General features: G+C 45.3%; 2 protein-coding genes across 2 annotated transcripts; one reads left to right on the top strand and one right to left on the bottom strand.

Annotated features, from left to right (window-relative positions):
• Positions 1–11: 11 nt before the first annotated feature.
• Positions 12–17,135, bottom strand: CENPT (centromere protein T). Its single transcript, XM_071814267.1, is given in 15 exon segments — positions 12–684; positions 1,850–1,954; positions 2,713–2,856; positions 4,146–4,314; positions 5,502–5,699; positions 6,446–6,622; positions 9,346–9,521; positions 9,523–9,547; positions 11,033–11,455; positions 11,870–12,012; positions 13,175–13,208; positions 14,461–14,594; positions 15,448–15,541; positions 16,097–16,223; positions 16,808–17,135. Coding segments are annotated over 15 exon segments (2,154 nt in total). The 5' UTR covers positions 16,889–17,135; the 3' UTR covers positions 12–560.
• A 143-nt stretch (positions 17,136–17,278) lies between these two features.
• On the top strand, positions 17,279–20,216 carry THAP11 (THAP domain containing 11). The gene has a single exon (XM_065848111.2). The coding sequence runs from the start codon at positions 17,279–17,281 to the stop codon at positions 18,014–18,016; it is 738 nt and encodes a 245-aa protein (XP_065704183.1). The 3' UTR covers positions 18,017–20,216.
• Positions 20,217–22,360: the final 2,144 nt, after the last annotated feature.

Raw genomic sequence — 22,360 nt, 5'->3', positions numbered from 1 at the left:
CCCATGAGAGATACAATGTAAACAAAGTATATTTTCCTGTTTCAATTTACATCAGTAAGCAGCTGTGGTCACAGACAGGATTATGATCTACTCTTGACACAGGGGACTACACTTGCAAACGGGGACAAACTCCAAGTTCGAAAGCCCCTGCTCTAGAAAAAACACACAGCTGCATGAGGCAGTCCGTAACTTTTCTCCTTTAAGCAAACAACTCATTAGTAGGAAGAGCATCAGCACATCTAAATGTCTATAAGGAACATTTTGAATGACACAGTGCAGCAGCCTTTCAGCTCACTGGAATAAGCAGCATTTGTATAATGCAGAATACACATAATATTTTATTTATCAGAACTGTATAAGTATTCAAGGTATCAAAAAAAATTCATAACAGTAAAATTATTTGTAATAAGGGTAAGATCCAGCAGGCTGGCACAATAGCCACAGCACAACCTGCATCAGTTCTAGAGAACAGTGACCATTCAGTGCCCCACTGGTCACTGGTGGAAAACAACACACAGAGCAACCTGCAGCCAGACGTCTTCACAGCCAGGAGGGCACAGTCATTTGCAGGGGATCACTTTGTTTCCACTCACAGCCACCGGAATCAGGAGCTTCCTGTACTCCAGAGGGAGGTAACGTTCTATCAGCACATGCAACGGCATCTTGTCTGTCACCAGCCCTTGTCTTTGTTCAAAAAGAGGAGAGCAGAGAAGAAAAAGTTATTAGTGAAAAGTGTTTCCACTTTAAAAACTTAAGTTTTCTCACAGAGACATTTTTACATTTAATCGCTGAAATGCTGTGGCTGCTTGTGACAAAGAAGCTACAGACTTGTATTTGCAGGCAGCTGTGTCAGGCAATACACCAGATCCTGCACAGAGTGCAGGCACCAGGCCTCAGGTACACAGAAGCAGAGCAAGAGGAGTGGTTACTGCAGAGCAGCTCCATACATGCTTTCCTTGTGGAAAGAACAGAAATACTGTTCTTATTTATAGACCAACAACAATTCCTGGTCCTTGTATGAGGCAGTGGAAAGGCATAAAGACATCTAGAAAAAGGTAAAGTAACAAGTGTACAGAATCCTCAAACCTGGCCAACCAAACCATCACACCTCTCAGCCTGTTCATATTAATTTCAGGTGAGAAAATGAAAATTTCTGAACCAGAATAGCAACAGATTATTCTTTTTAAGCAGCAGCACCACCTCCATCTACACAGGCCCACATAAAATCAAAGCCTTTAATCAGATGAAATGAAACTCTTCCAGTGGAGATAAGCAATAATGACATGTAATAATAACTTTAAATGAGGAGTGATTAATTTGTTTCAGTCCCCACAGAAATTTACAGAGGGATCCCAAGCCAAGAACAAATCCCTTGTGTTTCGCTCACAGAACAAAGTAAATTCAGGCATGAGATTGGGCAGCTGAAGGAGCCTCCAGGGAAGAGCAGCAGTGGAGAGGCTCTGAGAACAGTTAATCCAGCAAACAGCGCAGCCCAGCCTCTCACTTACTCTGCTTTTTCTACTCACACGACTCGTTTCCAAGCCATAACTGCTTCACCCTTGCACACATCCCCCTCCTCTTGCTACTTGTTCCTCAGATGACTTCTGTGCTGACAACCCCTTGCTACTTCCTGTTGCCCCTCCACCACCTTCATCGTGGAGTATAAAACCCCATGTCTACAAAGGCCCTCCTGGGACAGGAGGCCCAGTGGCATCACACAGTGTAAATCACAAGACACCACACTTGCTGTGGAAATACTGCTAGTGCACATCCCGGCAACAACAGTATTGCCAGGCTATCAAAGCACCACCAAACACTCCTACGAGTGGAATAATAACCTTCCCTTTACCTTCTCATGAGGATTTCCAGGTCAGCCATCTCCACGGTCTTCCTCCCTGCATGGCTGCTGTAAACTTCCAGATCATCGCTTAGCTGCTTGAAGTATCTCTGGGAGCTAAAGGAGGATTGAGAAGAGAAATAAAATCAGGCTGTGGAGTGTGTGAACACCAGCTACTCAGCCGCTTCTCTGGGGCAAGTTGAACAAGAGCTGCTCGCTGCGCGGGTCACAGCCTGCCGGGGAAAACTGGGGGAGAAAACTCCCTGGCCCATGAACAAAGTCTGGCTTCTCATCAGAGGCTCCCCTGGAACTTCACAGCCAAGACAGCTGTGAAACAGCTGCACATCTTACAAGATCTTTCCCAAACTTCCCACACGTGCAAGAACAGGGGTTAAGACCAGTGAAAAATCAGCACCAAGGATTAGGCCATCAGCTCTTCCAGTGGCACTGTTCAAACAATCCACAGATTTTACTCATGAAGGTAACATGGTCTACAGATTCAAAAAGCTGACAAACCTGGATTCAGATGTAACACTGCACAGCTGGAACACCTTCACCTTGCCCAGCAAAATAACTGTTCTCCAGAGCCCCCTGCTCACAGAGAATTCTAACAACGGAGACATCGTGAATGGTGCAATTTGTACTGGCTGAGATAAAACTCAGATGCTCCTTCAAGGTCACATTGGTCACAGATACCCACACTGCTGCCAAAAGTGCCTAGCATATCTCTGTCCTCATTTTAATCAAACATCCCGTGACTCTCCCCAGCTGAACACGGAGGGCTGTCAGCTTGAGGCTTCATATTTCAGGAGAGAAAAGAAAGAAAACAAGACTGAAAAAAAGCAGGAAGAGGGGCATTTTTTTTTGCTGCTTACCATTTTTCAACAATTTTGTAGGCATCTCTGGCCACTGGCATTTTCACATAATGGCTAAATATCTGCTTTATCAAACTGCTTGATACTTCAGCCTCACTTGTTTTCCTCCTCACTGGCTTGGCCCGCAGTGGCTGCAAGGGAGACCTTTGAGGGAAATTGAAAATTCACACATCAAATGAACAAATACAGGGGAGAAGAAGAGAACACCAGGCTGAGTTTGGGCCAACCTTATGGCGAACTGGAAGGGGTAAGAACTACCTCGAGCTCTTAATTCTTTCTCCCTCCCAATTCTTCAAAACCCTCATGCCCACAACATCCAGTTTAATAGTCAAACTATAGTTCCCTCCAACACAGAAATACAGTTTTCACTGTATCCCTGTAGTTTTCACTCTTCAGGAGTGCACAAAGTTTGAAGCATCCACAGCCCACCTCTCCCAGGTACACTTTTACACTACTCCAAACATTTTGTTTAGTGGCGTTTTGTGTGACTGTTTGTTTTGTTTTTTCTCCTCCTCAAACAAAGACCATAAGACCCAAAGGAAATAACAACTGGTTTCCATTCTATAAAGGAAAAACTGTAACATGAAAAAGTGAATCCCTGGATACACTCAGTACACAAGTAGAAAACAACAGTAAAGACCTGGAATCTCCATCTAACACGTGAAAAACTCACAGAGAGACTGCATGTACCATTTGATTCTCTCTCTAGCCCACCTGCATGTTTCTCTGTCAGAAACTCAGAGGCTGGAGGAGATCAGCCCCAGAAATGAAGTACACGTAGTAGTGGGACAAATATCCAGTTGTGATTTATGTCATCTTGGTTACTGTTTGTGTGCCTCAGTTTATCCATTTGTAAATTATTATATATGAATGTTCAGTTCACAGGATCAGGTCAACAACTCAAGTTTAGTGACTCTGAGACTTTGGTGTTTCTAAATGAATAGCTCTGTGGCTTTAATATAGTTGACCACAATAGAATCACACAGGTATTAAGACATTATTTTATAGCAGAATGCCTTAACTGTGGCTTTCACATAGATATTGCTCCACTACATACTCTAGAGTACTCCTCAGGCTTTTCACCTGAGCATTGCTATCTCAGGAGGCAAACAGACACTCAACCAGACACTATTGCACACGGTACAAACAACCCAATGCACTTCTTGTGCAACAACTTCCTGTAATCAAGGCTCTGAACCTGTAATTATGATAATCTGTTAGCACAGCTCGAAAGCCTGAAAATCTGTGAATCTATTAATGTCGAGAAATTCCTATGAAGAACATGCATCCAAATACCAGGACCTCTTTTGCCAACGAGGACCAGCACTCTCTACAGAGCAATTAGTATTCAGACATTCCCCTCTCTCTCCCTGGTACTTAAAGCCCCCAGGCACTCCCCTACCAGGCCACTGCTGAAGGTGCCTTATACTTACTTGGGAGCAGCACATTTTGCAGAACGTGGAGTTGTCCCCTTAGGAGTAGCAGGTTTTGCAGAACATGGAGTTGCCCCCTTGAGAGCAGCAGGTTTTGCAGAACATGGAATTGACAGCACTGGCTTATCAGCTGCAGCATGGACAAACACAGGTGTCTTCATGGAAACCTCTGGGGGAAAACAGTGCCTGAGGAACAGAACTCTCTTTTCAGAGTTCCTGCAGCCAGCAGGGCTGCTGCAGCAGACAGAAGCCTGGCCAGCTGTCCACACATCTGGTCCAGAGCTACACTGCCTGTGCTTGGGCTGAGGCTCCGTGACACCCTGAACCAGCACATCTGCTGCCTACGGCATTTCCATCCACCCCACCTCCTGCAACACAGGCTGGCAGCTTTCCTCCTGTCACTCCCCTGCTTAATTTTCTAAGATGCTACTCTCACTGTTCCACCCCATCAGATCTTTTTGTCAAGGTTTTTCCATCTCTTCATACAGTCGCGTTAAAGATAAGCATATTGACAGTATTGTAGACAGCCTAAAACCACCTACAGCTCTCCTTGTAGCAAAAGTGTACCAGTTCAACCGTAGCCTTCGTGCCTTCCACACAGGTACTGATATTCTCATTACGGCTGTATTTCCCCACAACGCCTCAAATCCTGGCAACTGGATTCTTTCAGGATGTCCTTTGCTTAGTTTTTGATTTCAGGGTGTATTGTATTTCAAAAGATTTTAGACCAGTTCCAAAAGACATCACTAATAAACACTCCAGGCATTCTCAAATGTGGCCTTGACTGAAGAGAACTCTGATGCGTGTTCTTCCAAAAGGCAACAGAGGGACAACAGAGCCAACTGATGCAGTGTCTGAAAAACTGTTTAGAAATGGACACTTCCTCTCAGCTTTCTGGAAAGCCAACTTACCCTTTTAGTTAAATGGAAAGGAAATTTGTAACTATACGTACAAAATACAGGGTTCTAAAGTAGGTTTGAAGTCTGGAGTCACATAAATGGCTGTGGAAATAGCAGTCCAATGCTAAGACATTAAAAGTCAGCATGAAGTTAGGAGTCAGGAAGGAAAGAAGAATAAAATGGAAGATATCCTTATGTCAGTGTATAAAACTACTCTGCACTCAGTTCTGTCTGTGCACTTCCATTACCTTCATCTCAAAAAGTAAAGATGATCTAGGTCCCTGAAACACCAGATAAGCCTGTAACAATCTTGTCTTAGGAACAGCAGCCAACAGCTTCCCCTGGACTATCTGATGGACTAAACTGTTAATCACGTTATTAACCTATGTTGTTCCTTAATCTATTGAGAAACAGCAGGGAAAAATACCTCCTGCTACTGCTGCAATAGTTTTCTTACCTTCACTCTCAGGGTCTTCAGCTTCATACTCGGTAGGCTCTTTTTCTGGATCATCCCATTCTGCCATGACAGCCTGGTCTTCATCTGCTTGTTCAACAGCTGCTTTTAACAGCTTCATGCCAGATTTTTCAGGGGAGGAAATAGCATGGAAACGCCTGCCCAGACTTTCAGCTTCAACACCTCTGGTAATATCATGTTCTAGATTACCAAAACAGGAAAAATACATCACTGGAACAAGTAGGAAAGTAAAAATTTCAGAGCATTCGTAAGAATGAAACCCAACTTTCCACTCCTGACCATGTTGCCACCTATTATATTACTGCCTTCAAGAATTAGGGCATCAACACACTAAGCTACACAAGCTAACATACTGATGAATCCTCAGCTTCTCCCTGTGCTCCATCTAGGTGTGCAGAGGTCACACAAAAAAAAAAACCAAACAAACAAACAGCACTTGGTCAGGTAGAAAAGACCCTGATATTTGAATGAAATTTTTATTTGAGCTCCTTATAAATGAGCTTCCTTCCATGAGAACTTTTATTGCAAAAGTCTTACCAAAGCCTTAGTGCAGCATGTTGAACACAGCAGACCCAGCAATTCAGGAAAAGTAACTTGGGAGATCCTGACTTGCCAAGACACTCAGAAGTCTCCAAAGTCTCTCAATCATGGCCCAACTCTAGAACTTTCACTAGTGAATTTTAATTAGAGATACCTTCTACAATTATTTGTAAACACCGTTGTCAATGCAGTTTTGGTTTGCATTTGAGCAGAATGCAGTCTTCCAGCTTAAAATGCCAAAATTAGTCCAATACTTCCCCAGAATCAGCCCAGATTCCAGAATACAAAGAGAGTTAACAGGTCTCTCCCCCAGCAATGATGCCAATAACGCAGCTTGAGAGGTTCTGGCATTACAGATAGTTTTCAGTACTGGGGATTGTCCTCACCAGCTTCAGGAGAGCCTTGGTGTCCAACGCTGCCTTCTGCTATGCCATCATCTTCCGACAGGGCCATTTCTGTTTCCACTCTTGCATCCTGTGCCGTAGTTATCTGTGATTCTGCTTTTTCAGTCAGTTTCTTCTTCAAATGTTCAGAATATCCACTATTTTCAAGATGTTCTGCAGCTGAAATAGGAAATTCTGTCATCAATCTTACCTACAAAAAACCCCCAATTGACCACCAGCATACAGTTAAACAACTGCTAAAATTTATTCCTGGTAAGTAAATTCAGCAATGGCCATAAGGGAAGCAGATGCAGTTCTCTTCCAAAAGTTTACAGCTAAGAAACGCACAGTTTTTCTGGTGTTTGCTCTACAGCAACCTAATTAGGGTGCAGGTCAAATCCCAATTACGGAAGGAAATCAACCTACAGAAAGCAGAGCTCTCCCAGCTCTGCCATCTCTACCTCTGCTCTCACTTAGTGATCATGTGAAAGACCAATTTTTTTTTCCTTTAAGCCTAACAAGGCTTGGAGTTTGTGCTCAGATTCTGCTCCTCCCCATCTCCTCAGTTTTTCCTGAATAAACTATCTTGGAAGAGATACATCGCACTACAAAGAGGAGAGCACCTAGCAGTGGTTTTAACCACCACAGACAAGCCTCTAAAGAGTATTTAAGTGCTCCTTTTTGCTACATAGTCCACATCTGTTACCATATATCTCTGAAACCCACATAGGTAATTATTTGGAGAAATCTTACTGCAAACTCTACTAGTACTGTCACTCGCTGAAGTGTTTGGAAACCTCAGCTGAACCCAGAAATAGAAGCCGCAGAAGTGGATTTTTACTACCCAGTCCAGTGACTGAGAGTTTTCACACTCAAGAGTACAAGCGTCACAGCCTTGGTAGCCCAATTTCTCAGTGAAGGAGACAAGGAATTCTGGCCAAAGGTGGTACAAAAAGCAGTAATATCAACCTCACTAACCAGAATGCTGGGCTCCCTACACCAACACAGGGCAAAATCTTGCCTAAAGTTAAGGGAAATATTAAATAGCTACGCGGGGAGAAGGCAAAAGCTCAGTTCTACCTAAAGACTGGCTAAGGCAGGCAGGCATCAGTGAATCTCCCACCACCACTGGATCCCTGCTGGGATACAGTGCTTTAACAGTGAATTACCAGACGCTATTGATACATCCAAGTCTTAATTTTTACTGATTTCATCACCTGTTGCCAGCAGCAGTACCTCCTGCAGTTTGATACAACCTGCCAGCTGTCAGTGCCAGTTGCTCCTCCCCAGTTTCCACACTGACAAATCAGGGAGTTGTTTGTTTCAATTTGTTTGCCGAATCATCTCCTCCATGCTGCTCAAGGCTTTTCTTTTTAAACTTATCTTTCACTTCCACAGCAATCGCCTTTTCTCCAGGCTGAGCAGTCCTTATATTTAGTCATTCACCATACAGAAACTGCGCAATATATTTGATTATTGTTAATGGTAAAACTTTTTCTCTGCATCTTCTCTAGTTCTGTTAAATCTATTTAGAGATGGAGAGGTTAGAACTACACACAATATTCAAAAAGTGAGCATGACAATTTCTGTAGTGGCACAATGATGATTGTCATCTCTTTCTTTCATATTAATTTTTACACATTATTTGTTTTTCTGACCATCCCCCAAGCTTTGAGCTGGTGTTCACAGAACTGTAACAATTCTGAGGTGATTTTCATCAGTCTCAAGAATCACATCCCATTTAGACCTCATGCTCCCCAGGCACACTCCAGTGACAATATAACAGGATAAAAGTATCAAGAAAGATAAAAGGTTGCCAACCTTATGTAACTGTAAATTTGGAGGCGCAGAATATCTGCTACCTTAATTAACTACTCTGAAAGAACTGTTCAAAACAAAAGGCTGTATTATTATGCTAAAAAGGCAACATAACTAATTTTGCTGATATACCTGGTATGTGCAAGCAATTACTTATGGGCACTACAAGGATTCAGTTTAAAATTCTAATAACAGAACTGTTGGTGTTATAGACTGTTCAGTTTCCATACTGCTGTAAGGCAATTCATATGGAACTTCAGACAGGTAATTAAGCCCAGAGAAAGCTAAATGCATGGCCACGGTCTTCTGTCATTTCCTGACACTGTCAAAGGAACAATAGGAAAGACTTAAAACTGATCCTAAACTGTACTCTGAAAGATGCAATTCAACAAAAGAGAAGAATTTGCGTCCACTCATACCCAGAGCTTTATGTAACAACTGGATAGCTCTTGCCAACCTCAGTATTTGTGCAGAGTTTTTACGGTCTTATTCGAAGGCAAAACGATTTCAGAGAAAAGCAAGAATGTGCTTGTGAAAGCAGGTAACTTGCATTACTTGCTCTCTTCCAAGAACAAGGAGGTAGTATTATGGCCCAGCCTTCTAGTAACAATCCTTATTATTTAAGGGAGGGCAGTCTTCAGGTCCTTGTCTTAAAAGATGCTGGTTTATACTGGAGAAAGATAATGGCCAAGATGGCTTAAATATAGTAAAATATTAAAAAGTACACAAGCAAAAAAAAAAAAAGATTAGCCAAGCATATCACTCACCAAGATGGAACTATTCATCTTTACTATGGGAAGATGGGCAGTACTACGAACCTGTGAAAACTATAAAAATTTATTCTATTTGCATTCACTGTGAATAAGACAAAGACTGACAAGAAAGCACATGAGCAAGTCGCAGCCTGCTTTTAGAAAGCTTGTCTGGAAATGCTCACAGTGTCTCTGATTCGACTTGAATTAAATTATCTCCAGTATCTACTGCACAATGAAGTCTTATTTTGCTCTGTAAGTCACCTGAAACACTCTTGGTTTTCATCAGATCTGAGTACTCCATTTCCTTGCCACACTAAAAGCACTTCTTACCCTCTCTGTAAATCTCCTGCTCCACTTTGTTCACTGCATCAGCTCTCTCTTCTTCTGTCTTGCCTACATCTAGGTCTTCAATTATATGGGACACAGCTTCTCTCAAAGACATACTGACAGATCTCTCAGGCTTTAAAGTGACAGGGGATGCCAAACATTTGCTTAAACTTCTGGATGACAGAGGAGCTCCATCTATTAACAACTAGAAATTGAGAGCATTAATGTACCTCCAGTATCTTTTTAAACTTTCTTTTAGCTTATGGATAAGTGAAGAACCAGCCAAACAGAGAGGATTGCCCAGAAGAAAATGCTCTTCCTTTACTGAAAACAGTTCACACTGCACCTTGGGAACCAGTTGGAGAAGTCCTTGCAAGTATTTTTCAGTTCACACTGAGGAGCAACACTGGCATCAGGTACCTTTGGTAAAACAGCATAACTACTGAACCATTAACTTTTTACATCAATGTCTCCCAAACTCCAGCATCTTTTAAGATATGCTCTCACTCCCTCTCCTCTTCCTTTCTCTTGATTCAATCCCAAGTCTGCCACAGACAAGCCTCCAGAAGAAGAGTACGGTACAACAGTCCACAAGGCAACAATTAATTTCTAAGTATTCCATGGCAAGAACTTCTCTTCTGGTTTGAGCAGTACTGAATATACCACCCATTCTTTAAATACCATTTCTGTGGTCCTTTTGACAAAGGATCGTAAAACAGACTAAATGTAAAAGAAACATCAGCTGTGCATACTTCAGTCAAAACTCCCTACACTTCCCATGAAGAACTGCACAAAGCTATTTACTACAGCATGTCATGTCCTGGCTAGCTGCCCCTGGGTTGCTAAGCAGAAAATTTTTGGGTTACAACCATGCCCTGGGGCCCAGTCTATGCAACATGAAGAAAATGTGTTCCCATTTAGAAAACCAGGACAAGGTATTCACAGGGAAATGAAAGCAGAAGAGATACCAGCACCACAGAAGCACTGGCAAGGGACAAGACTTGTGAAGCATCGGTACAGAGAGACCAGAGAGGTGACCACATCTGTCCAAGGGATTTTTAAGACCCTGGAGACAGGAAAATGCTTAGCTGTGACCTTACCAGGGTAAAGCTCTGGACTGGTAACCTTCTGAGACTCCTAACTCATTCTGTCCTGATCTTGCCACATTTGAGACCAACTTACAGTGTCCACTTCTGGGCTTCCCAGGACAACAGAGGTGGACATACAGTCCTGCAAAGGGCCACCAGGACAACTAAGGGACTGGAGCATTTTTCCTAGGAAGAAAGGCTGAAAAAGCTGGGATGGTTCAGCTTGGAAAAGGGAAGACTCAGGGGGTTCTCATCAATATTTGCAAAGCAGACAGAGCTAAGGTAAAGACTAAAGAGTACCACCAGTGTCAGCACATAAGGTGACAGGTACAGACTACAACACAGGAGGCTCTGCCTTAACATTGGGAGACACTTTTCCACTGCGAGAGTGATTGAGCACTAGAACAGGTTGCCCAGAGTTTGCAGTCTCTGTCCTTGGAGACAACTAAAAGCTGCTTGGACACAGCCACCTAGAACAGTTTGTCCTGCGTGAGCAGGGGGGTTGGAGAAAATGACCTCTAGAGGTGTCTCCAACCCCAACCATGACATGATTTCTGATAATACCTGCTATGACCCAAGTCCTAACCCATAGTACTCACCACCAACCACCACCTCTTCTGAATCAAAAAGCTGTTCCATTGGGTTACTCTGCTGGGAATGATCTTGCTTATCTTCTTGCTGGTTTGCAGGTGGTTTTGGAGATACATGAGTTGTTCTGTCAACATGCTCACGATCAAGAATTAAGTCTTTCTCAGAGTATTCTTCAGTCCTTCCCTCATTTGTGCCCACACTGGATACCAGGCCCACTGGCCTTGCTTCCTCCTGAGCTGCAGAGATCTCACTTCTCTGTGCTGAAGTTTTCGAATTTGATAGCTGTAGTTCAAGAGCAGAAAGCTTATTTTGGTTCTGTTCAAACTGAGGCTGAACAAAGAGCTCTGTGTTACTCAGCATGATTTCTGCATCACTTGTCTGCATGGCTGTTCCAATCCCAGATGCTGTTGGTGAGTCCACAAGATAGTTTTCTGCTGTTTAAGAGTTTCAAAACGAGGTTTATGTGAAAAACCGTTCAAGGTCATAGGGATACACATTTATTACCAGGACTTATATAATTCAAAATTTAAGTAATTCAACCAAATTTTATTCACCCTCCACAGATCAAACACTGAAACTGTATCACCACACTTCAGTATCCTTAATTTTCTCTCCTAAACCATCTCCCCAGTACCCACAGTTCTGAACATGATCCCAGATGATTCCTGTGATATAAGTCACTAAACTTGGTGGAGCACATATTTAAGTATATAGAATCAAAGCACCTACAGATGTACAGCTTCATTCTAATCTTGCTCCCCAAGTTACACTGGATTTCTGTGAATGCGCTACTAGCCTTTAAATCCTAAAATACAGACCACACTTCAGTAACTGCTTCTAAAACCCACCTTTTCTGTTGAGCATGTTCTGTTCCACTCCGCCTTCAAAAGCTTCCATATCAATAGGTTTGTGATTCTTTGGCCTCCGGAGTAAGCCTCTCTTTTCAACACTGTCTGGTAGGACCAGGGAACCAAGAGACATACGAAGAGATCTGTAAAAAGAGGAGGGAAAAAATAATTTTGCAAATTTACACACTCCCCTTTTACCATCAGATTACAAATGTGGTGCCACTAACAGCAAGACATTTCCCAAATCCCTTAGTTGGGAGGAATTTCCCTCAAAAAAACAAGATTACATGCCAGTCTACTTTAAACACACAGTTTAATTTCATGATATCACCTAACATCAGGATATGTACCAAAAAGATCAGGAAACAGACAGTTTTACAGCCTTCTACCTCAAGATGGCTGCAACTATACATTTCATAAAAAGTTCACAAATTAAAAAAAAAAAAAAAAAAAAAACAAAAAACCAAAAGGGGAAAAAACGTTTGAGAGTAAAGACGTCCTCTAGATAACAGCAGGGTGGCAGGAGGACTTCAAGGCAAGTCTGAGAAGCCGGTTATAGTATCAGTATTCACAGCAAAGTACAGCTACCAACACACTGTAACTTTTTGAAATCGGAGCCAAGGCAGAAACATGGAAAGTATGAGAAAAGATGTACCTCAATGTACATATTTCACACCCTAAAGAGATTGGCCATGCTCAGCTACCTCCATCCCTCTCTCTAGGCAGGTAAATCAAAAAGCGGGTTCAGAGATAGGAAGTACAGCATGCAGCCCTATGAATCACCTTCACATGGGATCACAGGCAAGGTCTGCAGAGAGAAAGGTGAAATAAATTGCTATCCATGGCCAGGATCATTAGCAAAGTACATGGGCAACACAGGAAAAGAAGTCCTTTGACTAGCAGAAAAGCTTTTAAAGTCCAGGAAAGTTGCACTAAAGACTGCATAGATGCAACTGATGTCATGAGTCAGTTAAGAGGCAGAGATAAATAGGTACACAATATACCTTAGATATTGTTGAAAGCATGAGAACAGAGGGAAAAACAGAATGATCCTGATAAGCAAAAAGAGGAGCAATAGTAGCAATACAACCTAGATCAACCAAGGCATAAAGTGCAGAGCAACAATTTCTGAAAATCACAAGGTATGTGATTCCACCAGCAGAATAGGAGATGATTGTGTTACTACTAACACAGGTCCTAATAATGAACCAGGGTATCTGCACAGTTCTTCACAACTGCAGGTGATGAAACAAGGCAGCTATAGTTAGGACAGCCAGAAGTTAAGACATTTTAGTTCAAACTCACCGAGCCAAAATAGTGTTGTCCAACGTTGACTGAGCTAGAAAAAGTTGATCACATATTAGCTGTGAAATTACACTAGCTGAAAAATTACCCTCTACACAACAGGCTATGGGAACACTCCAATGGATCATCCATCTGTGTCCCAGAACTGCCTGTTAGAATTCTAGTAAGAAATTTCTCAAAGGGTTATAAAACAGTTATTCCAAGGGTAATTTAAATATAGCACAGGCCCTCACACACTCAATAATATTTACCTTACCACATTAACAGGAAGATAGGCTAGGGCCTCAGTCATGACCACCCTTCAGCAGCCCTTTGCCTCGTAAACACTAAAGCATCTGGAAGCTCTAGAAATGCATATAGCTACTCCACAGATTGCTGGTGAAACTGTAACTCAAACCTGTTCTACTCAGTCCTAAAATTCCAAAAGCAGATCTAGAGAACAGTGACATAATCACGCTCATACTAGAAAACACTAGAACATGTCCCCTCTGCTTTGACAGAGCTGCTCACATCTTATCAGAACACGTCAGAAAAATCTACTTGTCCTTCCTCGAGCCTAATACCCAGTCTGAACAACAGATGAGTCAGGGTGGGATTCAGCTCCAGGTTAAAATACCCAAACAGAGGTGTCTATGTTCCCCCATTATTGTCAAAGACAATTAATCAAATGTAGGTATCTCCTTCAGTTTGAGCTGAGTCACCCTCCAGACTGCACAGACTGCATCTCCCCTAAAATCTAGGAGGACTTCAATTACCTGCCGTACACACAGGCACAGAGCATCTGTAATTTGGAGCTGAGCTACATGTGTCTGTAATTCAGGGCTGAATCCCACCCCTGAATTCTACCCTAGCTGCTACTGCCAATAGGGCATGTAAACCAAGGTGAAAACTGCAACTCCAACAGGAGCTTTGTAACTTATTTGATACAATTGCAACAAAATGTATGCCGCTTGTTCTATCTTCAAGTTTCTGGAACTGAGGGCAAGACAAGGATTGCTTCCTTTGGAGACACTTAAAAACTCAAAGGGCAGCAAGATGGAAAAGTACTCAACAAGTCACATATAGTCAGGACAGAGGCTGTAAGTTGACTCAAAAAGGCTTGTTTTAAATTTGATCGTGGGGGCTTTTATCTTCTCCACTATCCCCTTTGCACAAGGTACTGCAGCCTTACTGACAAATGTACAACTGCCCAGCTGAGAAGTTACAAAAAACTAAACTGCAGCAGATGGAAATCAATTGACAGCAAATGGAGGGCTGAACAAGGCAATTTTTGACTGCAGCCTTACCTTGGTTCTGGGGAAGTCGTCTGTCTGCTGCTCTCTCAAATTCAGAAATGCTGAGTTTCTTTCTCTTCTTAGTCATATGGAATGTGGCAACAGATGTGCTCTCAGGAACAAGGTTTGGCAGTTGCAACTCCCCCCTACCAACACAAACCAGGCCTTTAACAAAGGACTTTAGCTTCTCAGCTACCTTAGAAAGATCTCTAACATCGGTTCAGAAGTTTTCCTAATATTTTAGATGACCTGTTTAAGGTTGCTTATAGTCAATACAAAAAGTTCAGCTATAAAGACAAAATGAAGGAAACCAACATTCTTTAGAAGAGTATCTTTTGCAGTAAGCAAAAATATACACAGGTGTTGTGACAAAACTGGCAAAAGCAAATTTAGACTTGCCACCACTACTGGTTTTCCTCTGTTTCATATCAAAGCGGAAGGAAACAAACAATTCAGCCTCTCAGTCAGACCCATTAACTTAAAATACTAATGAAAGCTAAACATGAATAAAAGCAACTGAGCCTCAAGCAAACCTCACCTCCAAACCACTCTACACCAACCAAGAAGCAATTACACCATAAAAAGCCACAGCAGCAGCAGAGCAGTCACTCATCACACCTCAGCATCATCAGTACACAGCCTGCAGCCTTGGGGAGATGCAAGAACTTCTATTTTAGTGCCTGTCAGAGACAACTAAGAAAAGTAGTTTTCCACCAAGAGACTTAATTGTATCCAGCAGTTCCATTGCAAAAAGATACTAAAAGTCTGCATTTAAGAAAGGGGACTAAGCACAAACCTGCAGTATTTACTGTTCAGTCCCCCAGTCCCAACAATTCTCATGCAACCCTTAATGCTGAAGAAGTATTTCTGAAAATCTCATCTGACAGAACACAATTCTGATCACTGAAACAGAAGTAAAGAAATCCTGCTCCCCAACCCCATAGTAGGAACTGCAGCTGTACCTGGTTGTGTTAAAAAAAACCCACAAATATTGCTTACATGCTTGAAGGCCTCTTAGATGGGAGTTCCGGTTGAGCTTCTTCTGCTGCTTCATGTTGAGATATCTGAGGCACCAGAGGTGAAACTTGTGGTTCTGCCAACAGACCAAACATTTCCTTTCCACAATTCAATCCAACAAGAATGCCAAATGCAGCAGAGTATCAAAGCTATACTACATTCTGTAAATTATATTTATTGACGGGTTAAAATAAAGATCTGGTGAAAACTATTTGGGTTCTACTCTTAGGAAAGCTGCACATACACTGACAAAGCCAACAGCGGTAAATAGCAACATCAGGGTTGCACAGACTGCGGCTGAGCTGAGGGTGGCAACAGCACCCGCGTCTGTAATTTACACATGATCCTACAGCTAAAGGCAGCACAAAAATGACACTTGCTCACCAGGATGAAGAAGAGAAGAAGATTTTCAATAACATGTTTTCATCAATGTAAGGCCTGGTCTGTATTGCATGACCTTACTCAGCTGCCACCGCAGCGACCTCCTCCTCTTTTACATAACTTGGTTATACAATGGTCTGGATTTCTGTTTCACATAACAGCATAACATGCTACAAAACACGTCCTGCCATGAACTACACCAAAATATTGTCCTAAAGGTTTGTTTTCATGAGAAAAAAAAGACACTTACGTGTCCGAATGATTCTCTTGAGCATAAGCCGTGGTGTATCATTGCCATGATCAGGGCACGCAGTCGGTCTCTGTTTCAGTAAGGTGCTTCTGCCAGAATTATTCCCTTTTCCTGAATCAGCTACAGTCTAAAGAAAGAAATCAGAGACATACCATTAAAAAAATGTATTTTCATCATTAAAGATTAACCTTAGCACCAAAAACATTAATCATCTGTCTTCTAATAAAACTCTAAGGTAGCTAACATGAAACACTTCACAAGTTCCCAAAAAGAAATTGTGTATATCTGCTTTCTAAGAATGCTGGCACTTCATTTCTGGGTGGAAGGCAATTCACAACGGTGTATCATCGAGGTGGGTTTCAAAGAACAACTCTCAACACGGACAAAAGCCTGAGGGACTTGAAATCACAGCCCTTCTTCCTTCATAGCCCTGACCTAAAATAACTCAAAAAGGGAAAACAACAGAAAAAGACAACCCAGGTGATGTAAGGCTGTAAGAGCCATGGCTATTGGGTAAGCACGAAATTGAGGGGTTTCAGCCCGTTTTCCACGTTTGAAGGCGAACGAGGTAGCGTCCTTCAGTCCCCAGTCCCTGCTCCGAGGGTCTCGCTTCCTCACACCGAGTGGGAAGACAGCGCCAGGGGAGCGCCAGGGGACGGCTGATCTCCACAGCAGTTCTCCCATTCCCCACCCCACCCCACCCGCCCTCACCCGGCCCTTGGCCGCAGCCAGCACTCGGAGGCTGTCGCTGCGCCGGGCCCTTCGGCGGTCCCGCCGGCCGCTGTCGGCCATGACGAGGTAACGGTCGCGCCTCGCGACAGCACCACTTATCGCGAGATCGCCGCGCAGTGCTTCACGGGAGGGGAGGCAGGCGGGACCCGCCTGCCGAGGGGGCGTGGTCTGCGGAGGGGGCGGGGCGCCGCGGCGGCCCCTGGGAGCGGTAGTCGGTGGGGCGGGGGCGCAGCGCAGTGTGGGGCGGGTAGTTCCGGCGCGGCGCCGTTGCCGCGGTGCATCGTGGGCCGCGTAGTTCCGGTGCGGCCGCGGCGGGCGGCGTTGGCGGGCGGCGAGAGGCCGCGGTTGGCCTTGTGGGAGCTGTAGTTCGGTGGGGGCCCCCCGCGCCCGCTCTCCCCGCCGCCGGGGCCGCCCAGGGGTGTCCCTCCCCGCCGGGGAGGCCGCCCCGCCATGCCGGGCTTCACCTGCTGCGTGCCGGGCTGCTACAACAATTCGCACCGCGACAAGGCGCTGCACTTCTACACGTTCCCCAAGGACGAGGAGCTGCGGCGGCTCTGGCTGAAGAACGTCTCCCGGGCGGGCGTCAGCGGCTGCTTCAGCACCTTCCAGCCCACCACAGGCCACCGCGTCTGCAGCGAGCACTTCCAGGGCGGCCGCAAGTCCTACCTGGTGCGGGTCCCCACTATCTTCCCTCTGCGCGGCGTTAACGAGCGCAAGGCGCAGCGCGCCGCCCGCCGCCCTCGTTCCGCTGCTGCTGCTGCCGCCGCCGCCGCCGCCTCTGCCGCCGCGCAGGGCCCCGGTGCCGCCGCCGAGGCCCCGGCAGGGGGCGCGGCCGAGGACGTGAAGCCGATCGACCTGACGGTGCAGGTGGAGCTCGGGGCCGGGGCAACCGCTGCGCCTGGCCCCGGGAGGGTACCGGCGGCGGCGGTGGGGGAGGAGGTGCCGGTGGAGGGCGGCCCCCCGGACCACTCGTACTCGCTGTCGTCGGGCACCACGTCGGAGGAGCTGCTGAGGAAGCTGAACGAGCAGCGCGACATCATCGCGCTGCTGGAGGTGAAGATGAAGGAGATGAAGGGCAGCATCCGCCGCCTGCGCCTGGCCGAGGCCCAGCTCCGGGAGGAGATCCGCGAGAAGGACCGGCTGCTTCACGCTGCCACCGCCGGGACCCGCAAGCGCCACGGCCTCTGAGGGCCACCGGGGCCTGGCCCGGCCCGGCCCGGGGGGATTCCCGGCACACCAGGGCACAGGGCTCTCCACCCCAGAGGCTCTGCTGCCCTCGCTGAGGTGCCAGGACAGAGCAGAGATGGGATGGACTGCAGCCCCACAGCCCCTTGTCTCTGGCTGCCTGGACCCTTCTGCCCCCACCGAACCAGCCCCCAGCTGGACAAGCCATCACCATTGGATTCTCCTGCCTAGATGGGGCGACCGCTGCCAACTCAATGCCAAGCCCCATTACCAATCCAGCATTATCCCAGAGCTAGCACTGTGGGCGCCCACCAGCATCCCATCCATGCTGGGCCCATCAGACCCCTCTCTGTGCCTGCAGCGGCAGAAAGCGCTTCTCTTGGTGTATGTGGGACCCATGTCACCACGAAGTGGACGCAGAATATCAGTTTTCAGCAAATAAACTCTCTCTGTGTGAAGTGAGGTAGCAGCAACACTACCCCCTGGAGAAGGCGTGTCTGACAGCGTGGTTGGCACTGTACCCTTCGTAGGAATGAACGTCGATGTCATGGTTGGCCTCACTTAGCAGAGGCACAAGGAAAGCTTTAGAAACCCTCTCAGGGTGATGTGTTTCTTCAGTAAATTACTGATGCCATAAAAGACTGCTGTTTCTAGTGTGAAAGAATCCCCAGATTAAAGAGTGCTCTTGTACTATGTAGTTTTTGCTTTCTCTGCAGTATGTATTTGTTACAGATGTCTCTGCTCTCAACACTAGTAAGGATTACAATCTGGTACAAAGAACCCAGTGGCATTTGACGGTTGTAGTTTATCTCATTGGCTTAAGAACTCCCTCTAATGAAACGGAGGCTTTGTAACACATAGGAATTTAAATCTTTGGCTTTCGTTCAGAGAACTGGGACAAAACAGAAGCAAAGCAAGTTTATCTGCAGTGGTTGCAAACTCTTGCTGTTTAATCCTAAACTAGTTGGCATGACTAATAATCTGTACATTAGGCAAGACCTTACTGAAACGTGCTTGCGTCTTCTAAACTGAGATTTAAGACTCTTGTAACCAATCTGTGTGAATGATTGTGTAGTTTCTGTTTCTAGCCAGCATTAGGCCCCTCACTGTCAGGAACAGGAAACCAAATCAGCGTTGGCTAGAAAGATGGTGGAGCGAGGGTAGCAAGGCTGGCCTGAGCATGTACTTCAGCTTAGCCGGTGGAACAGATACCTCAGCACTGAGGAGGAAGAGGAAGGTATCTGGTGCTCCTGCGTCTCTCTGGTGATGTGTACTTGGGAGGGATAAAGCTTCAATAGCGACGGACGTTGGGAACAAGAGGCAGTTCACCACAGTGTGCCCGTAACGACGTGCGAGGGAGGAGTGCCTGGCTGTCCGCTGGGTCTGTGAGATCTTCCTCCTGTAACCAGAGCGCGTTACACTCGGGAGATCGGGATGTCTGTTTTACTAAATTTTATAGAAGTATTTTCTAAATGTAAAAAGTATCTTTAGTTTGAAAATATTGTAATCTTTGTAACACTGGCTAACGTAGCTTTACAATTGTCTGTTTTGATGCTCTGTATGACCGAACAAAAGGGCACAGTCGGATTTGGTAGCTGGAGGTTTATCTATTGATCATGTAGCCCATTCAGCTAACGGCAGTGGTTGTCGCAGCCTGCTATGTGATGCATGGGTCATTTTTCTATTAATGTGTGTGCTGAGTTGGATGGTCGACCGTAAGGATAATACAGGTCTACTCATGTACTAAGTATTTCCCATTATTTCATTTTAATTTATTTTCTCCAACCTGATACGTAGCTGTTAACTTCAGCTTCGTGGTATACTGATTTTCCTGCGAGTCAAGTAAGCTGCAGTTTGTGGGTTGGTTTGTTTGTGTGTTTTCTTTTTGTAGGGAAAGCAGATACCTGCTACACCATCTGATTTAACATATATAATTGGTCCAGCAGATCTATATAGGCAATAGACAATAGGCAGCACAACGTCTCTCCTCACGGATAGACCGGTTGCATGCCCTAGCTTCTTGAGAACGTGCGTGTCCTCATAGTCGTGGTACTTTTTCTACCATTGGAATGCACTTCAGGACGTTCAGCCATTCGGCCTGCTGGACTGGTTAACTGCTGGACTCTTCCACTTCTCCAGGTTACACTGAGGTGCTAACATGCTTAATTTTAATAAAGTATATTTTGTTTTGTTATGTTTCCCATTTCTGTGCTGTAAATGTATTTCTAAAAGGTTGGTGGCTGTAGCTTGACTTCTTTTGCGACAGCTTTTTACTCCTCATGACCTCCACAGCTGCAGATGTGTGAATCTCATTATGTTCACATAGGGTGACAAAGAGGAGTTAGAGGTCTGGTCACTGTACTACTTGCCTGCCTGTTGTGTGTCCTGCCTCCAGGTTTGGAAAGTGCCTCCTCTTACAGTCCTTCCCACTGTTCCTACCTCTGCCCCATGAGCAGGGCCCTGATGTGGCAGGGCAGAAGTTATTGTGCCAGTGAGAGTCGTTATGGAGAGGCTGGAGACTCCTCGGGGAACTGGTGTGCCAGAAGGCACAGACCAACAGGCGGGATGGTCGATATCTCTCCGATACAACTTCAGACTTCCCTACTCTCTATACAGGCAGCAGAAATGTTAACATTCTAGGCTAAAACAGGGCTAAATTAGAGAGAGACTGTGCCAACAACTCTAACCTTCTGCTTCTCCCTCAAATTCTTACTGCATCTCTCCTTCAAAAATGAAAAAATGTACTGTACAGAGCAGACGTGTTGCTATAGCTGGGTAGTCACACCATAAAAGATACTTATTCACAGAAAGGAGCTACTACAGCTGGGTAGACACATCCTAAAAAGATACTTATCCCACTACAGTAGCTACTACAGGAACAGCAGAAGGAAAATCAACACCATTTTTTCCTAAAACCTGCAAGTTCCAGGCTTGGGACCCATATTTGGAATGGACTCCACAACACATCAGCTAGAACAAGGGACCCCAGGTGGTTTGTGTCATGCAAATCCCTCTCCTTTGTCTTTCAATATGAAAAACAAATGAGAAGTAGCTTTTTCTGTATATTCACAGCTTCGCATTGGTGTATAATCAACCCAGTTCCTACATGTTCCCAGATAAATCTGACAGGTCGGGGTTGCTGTGCACAAACTGTTTACCATTGTAAGTGTCTCACAGGCTTCACCATTTAAAAAACAGGTTTTGTTCATGACACAAATCCTTACGACAAGTCCACAAAGAACCGTGGCCAGGATGGTGCCAGTAGTTCCACTGGCATCTTTCCCCTTGTGGGACAGATATCAGTAGGTGCAGAGCACAAGAACATGTCTCAGGCTGGCAGATGGAGATCTGAGAGCGTCATGATAAAGGCAGTGAAAAAGCTCGTAATTTTCTGCCAGCCATGAACCAGCACTTCAATCAGAAAACAAGGGAGAGAGAGGGGTAAACAAACAAATCACCTCTTTATTGTTCATCTACTCTTCACTTGGACTCAGTGGTATATCAGCTGCCTGCAGTCTCCATTTCCAGTTAAGAAGCTATGCAAGAGTGACCGGCACAGCACTGGCACTCAGGCTGGCCTTTTCAGGTAGGAGAAACCTGCTGGAACACACTGTTAGTGCCACATTAGAGGAATTCTAGAGAACCTCAGTGTCAGCCACCTCCATCTCCTTTTCCTAGTGCTGCCTTCAGCAGCAAGCCCGGCTGAGCAGATACATCTCTTCCCAGGGTTGTTCAATCCCATCTCTCCAAGAAGCAAACAGATAACGTTCGGATTTACCAGCAGACACCTGCGAACCTTCAGAGCCGAGCTCAAAAGTGCCACTTGCTACAGGACAACTGCAGAGCTGTCTTTCAGGCTCAGCGCTATGGTCTAACTACCCAATAACAAAGACTTTGCAACTTATAAGCCCTCTCTGCTGCTGCAGTGGCTGTGGCGCTGGTCTGAGACCAAACTCAGGGTTTCTAGGCCACTCATCTGTTTTGCAAGTATTTGTTTGAAGGCGGCTTCTCTACCACCCCATACCTTCTGTGTGAACTTCTTCCACTGCAAGCAAGCTGCGCAATTCATTTAGTAAATAAATAAAATCACCGTATAGCTCATGCTAGGGGAGGTAAAGTGAGTGTTAGGCTCTGCAGTTCTGGCTGCAGCTCGTTGCCAAGCCCTCTGCCCAGGGCTGGCAGCGCTCTGAGGGTGGGCCTGGCCGGCCTTCGTGAACACTTTTCACCTCCCTCTTCGGGGTGAAATCCTGCACTGTTACGGCTGGGAGACAGTCGTTGCCAGAACAGGCGACATGGGCCCAGGGTGGGCTGAGCTTCCCCTCAGGTACCAGGGCCATGACTGCCCTT

The sequence above is a fragment of the Patagioenas fasciata genome, chromosome 13 (assembly GCF_037038585.1).
Source record: "Patagioenas fasciata isolate bPatFas1 chromosome 13, bPatFas1.hap1, whole genome shotgun sequence".
Classification (NCBI taxonomy): domain Eukaryota; kingdom Metazoa; phylum Chordata; class Aves; order Columbiformes; family Columbidae; genus Patagioenas; species Patagioenas fasciata.
The sequence above is the reverse complement of the archived record's forward strand: the minus strand, read 5'-3'. Positions and strand labels throughout refer to the sequence as shown.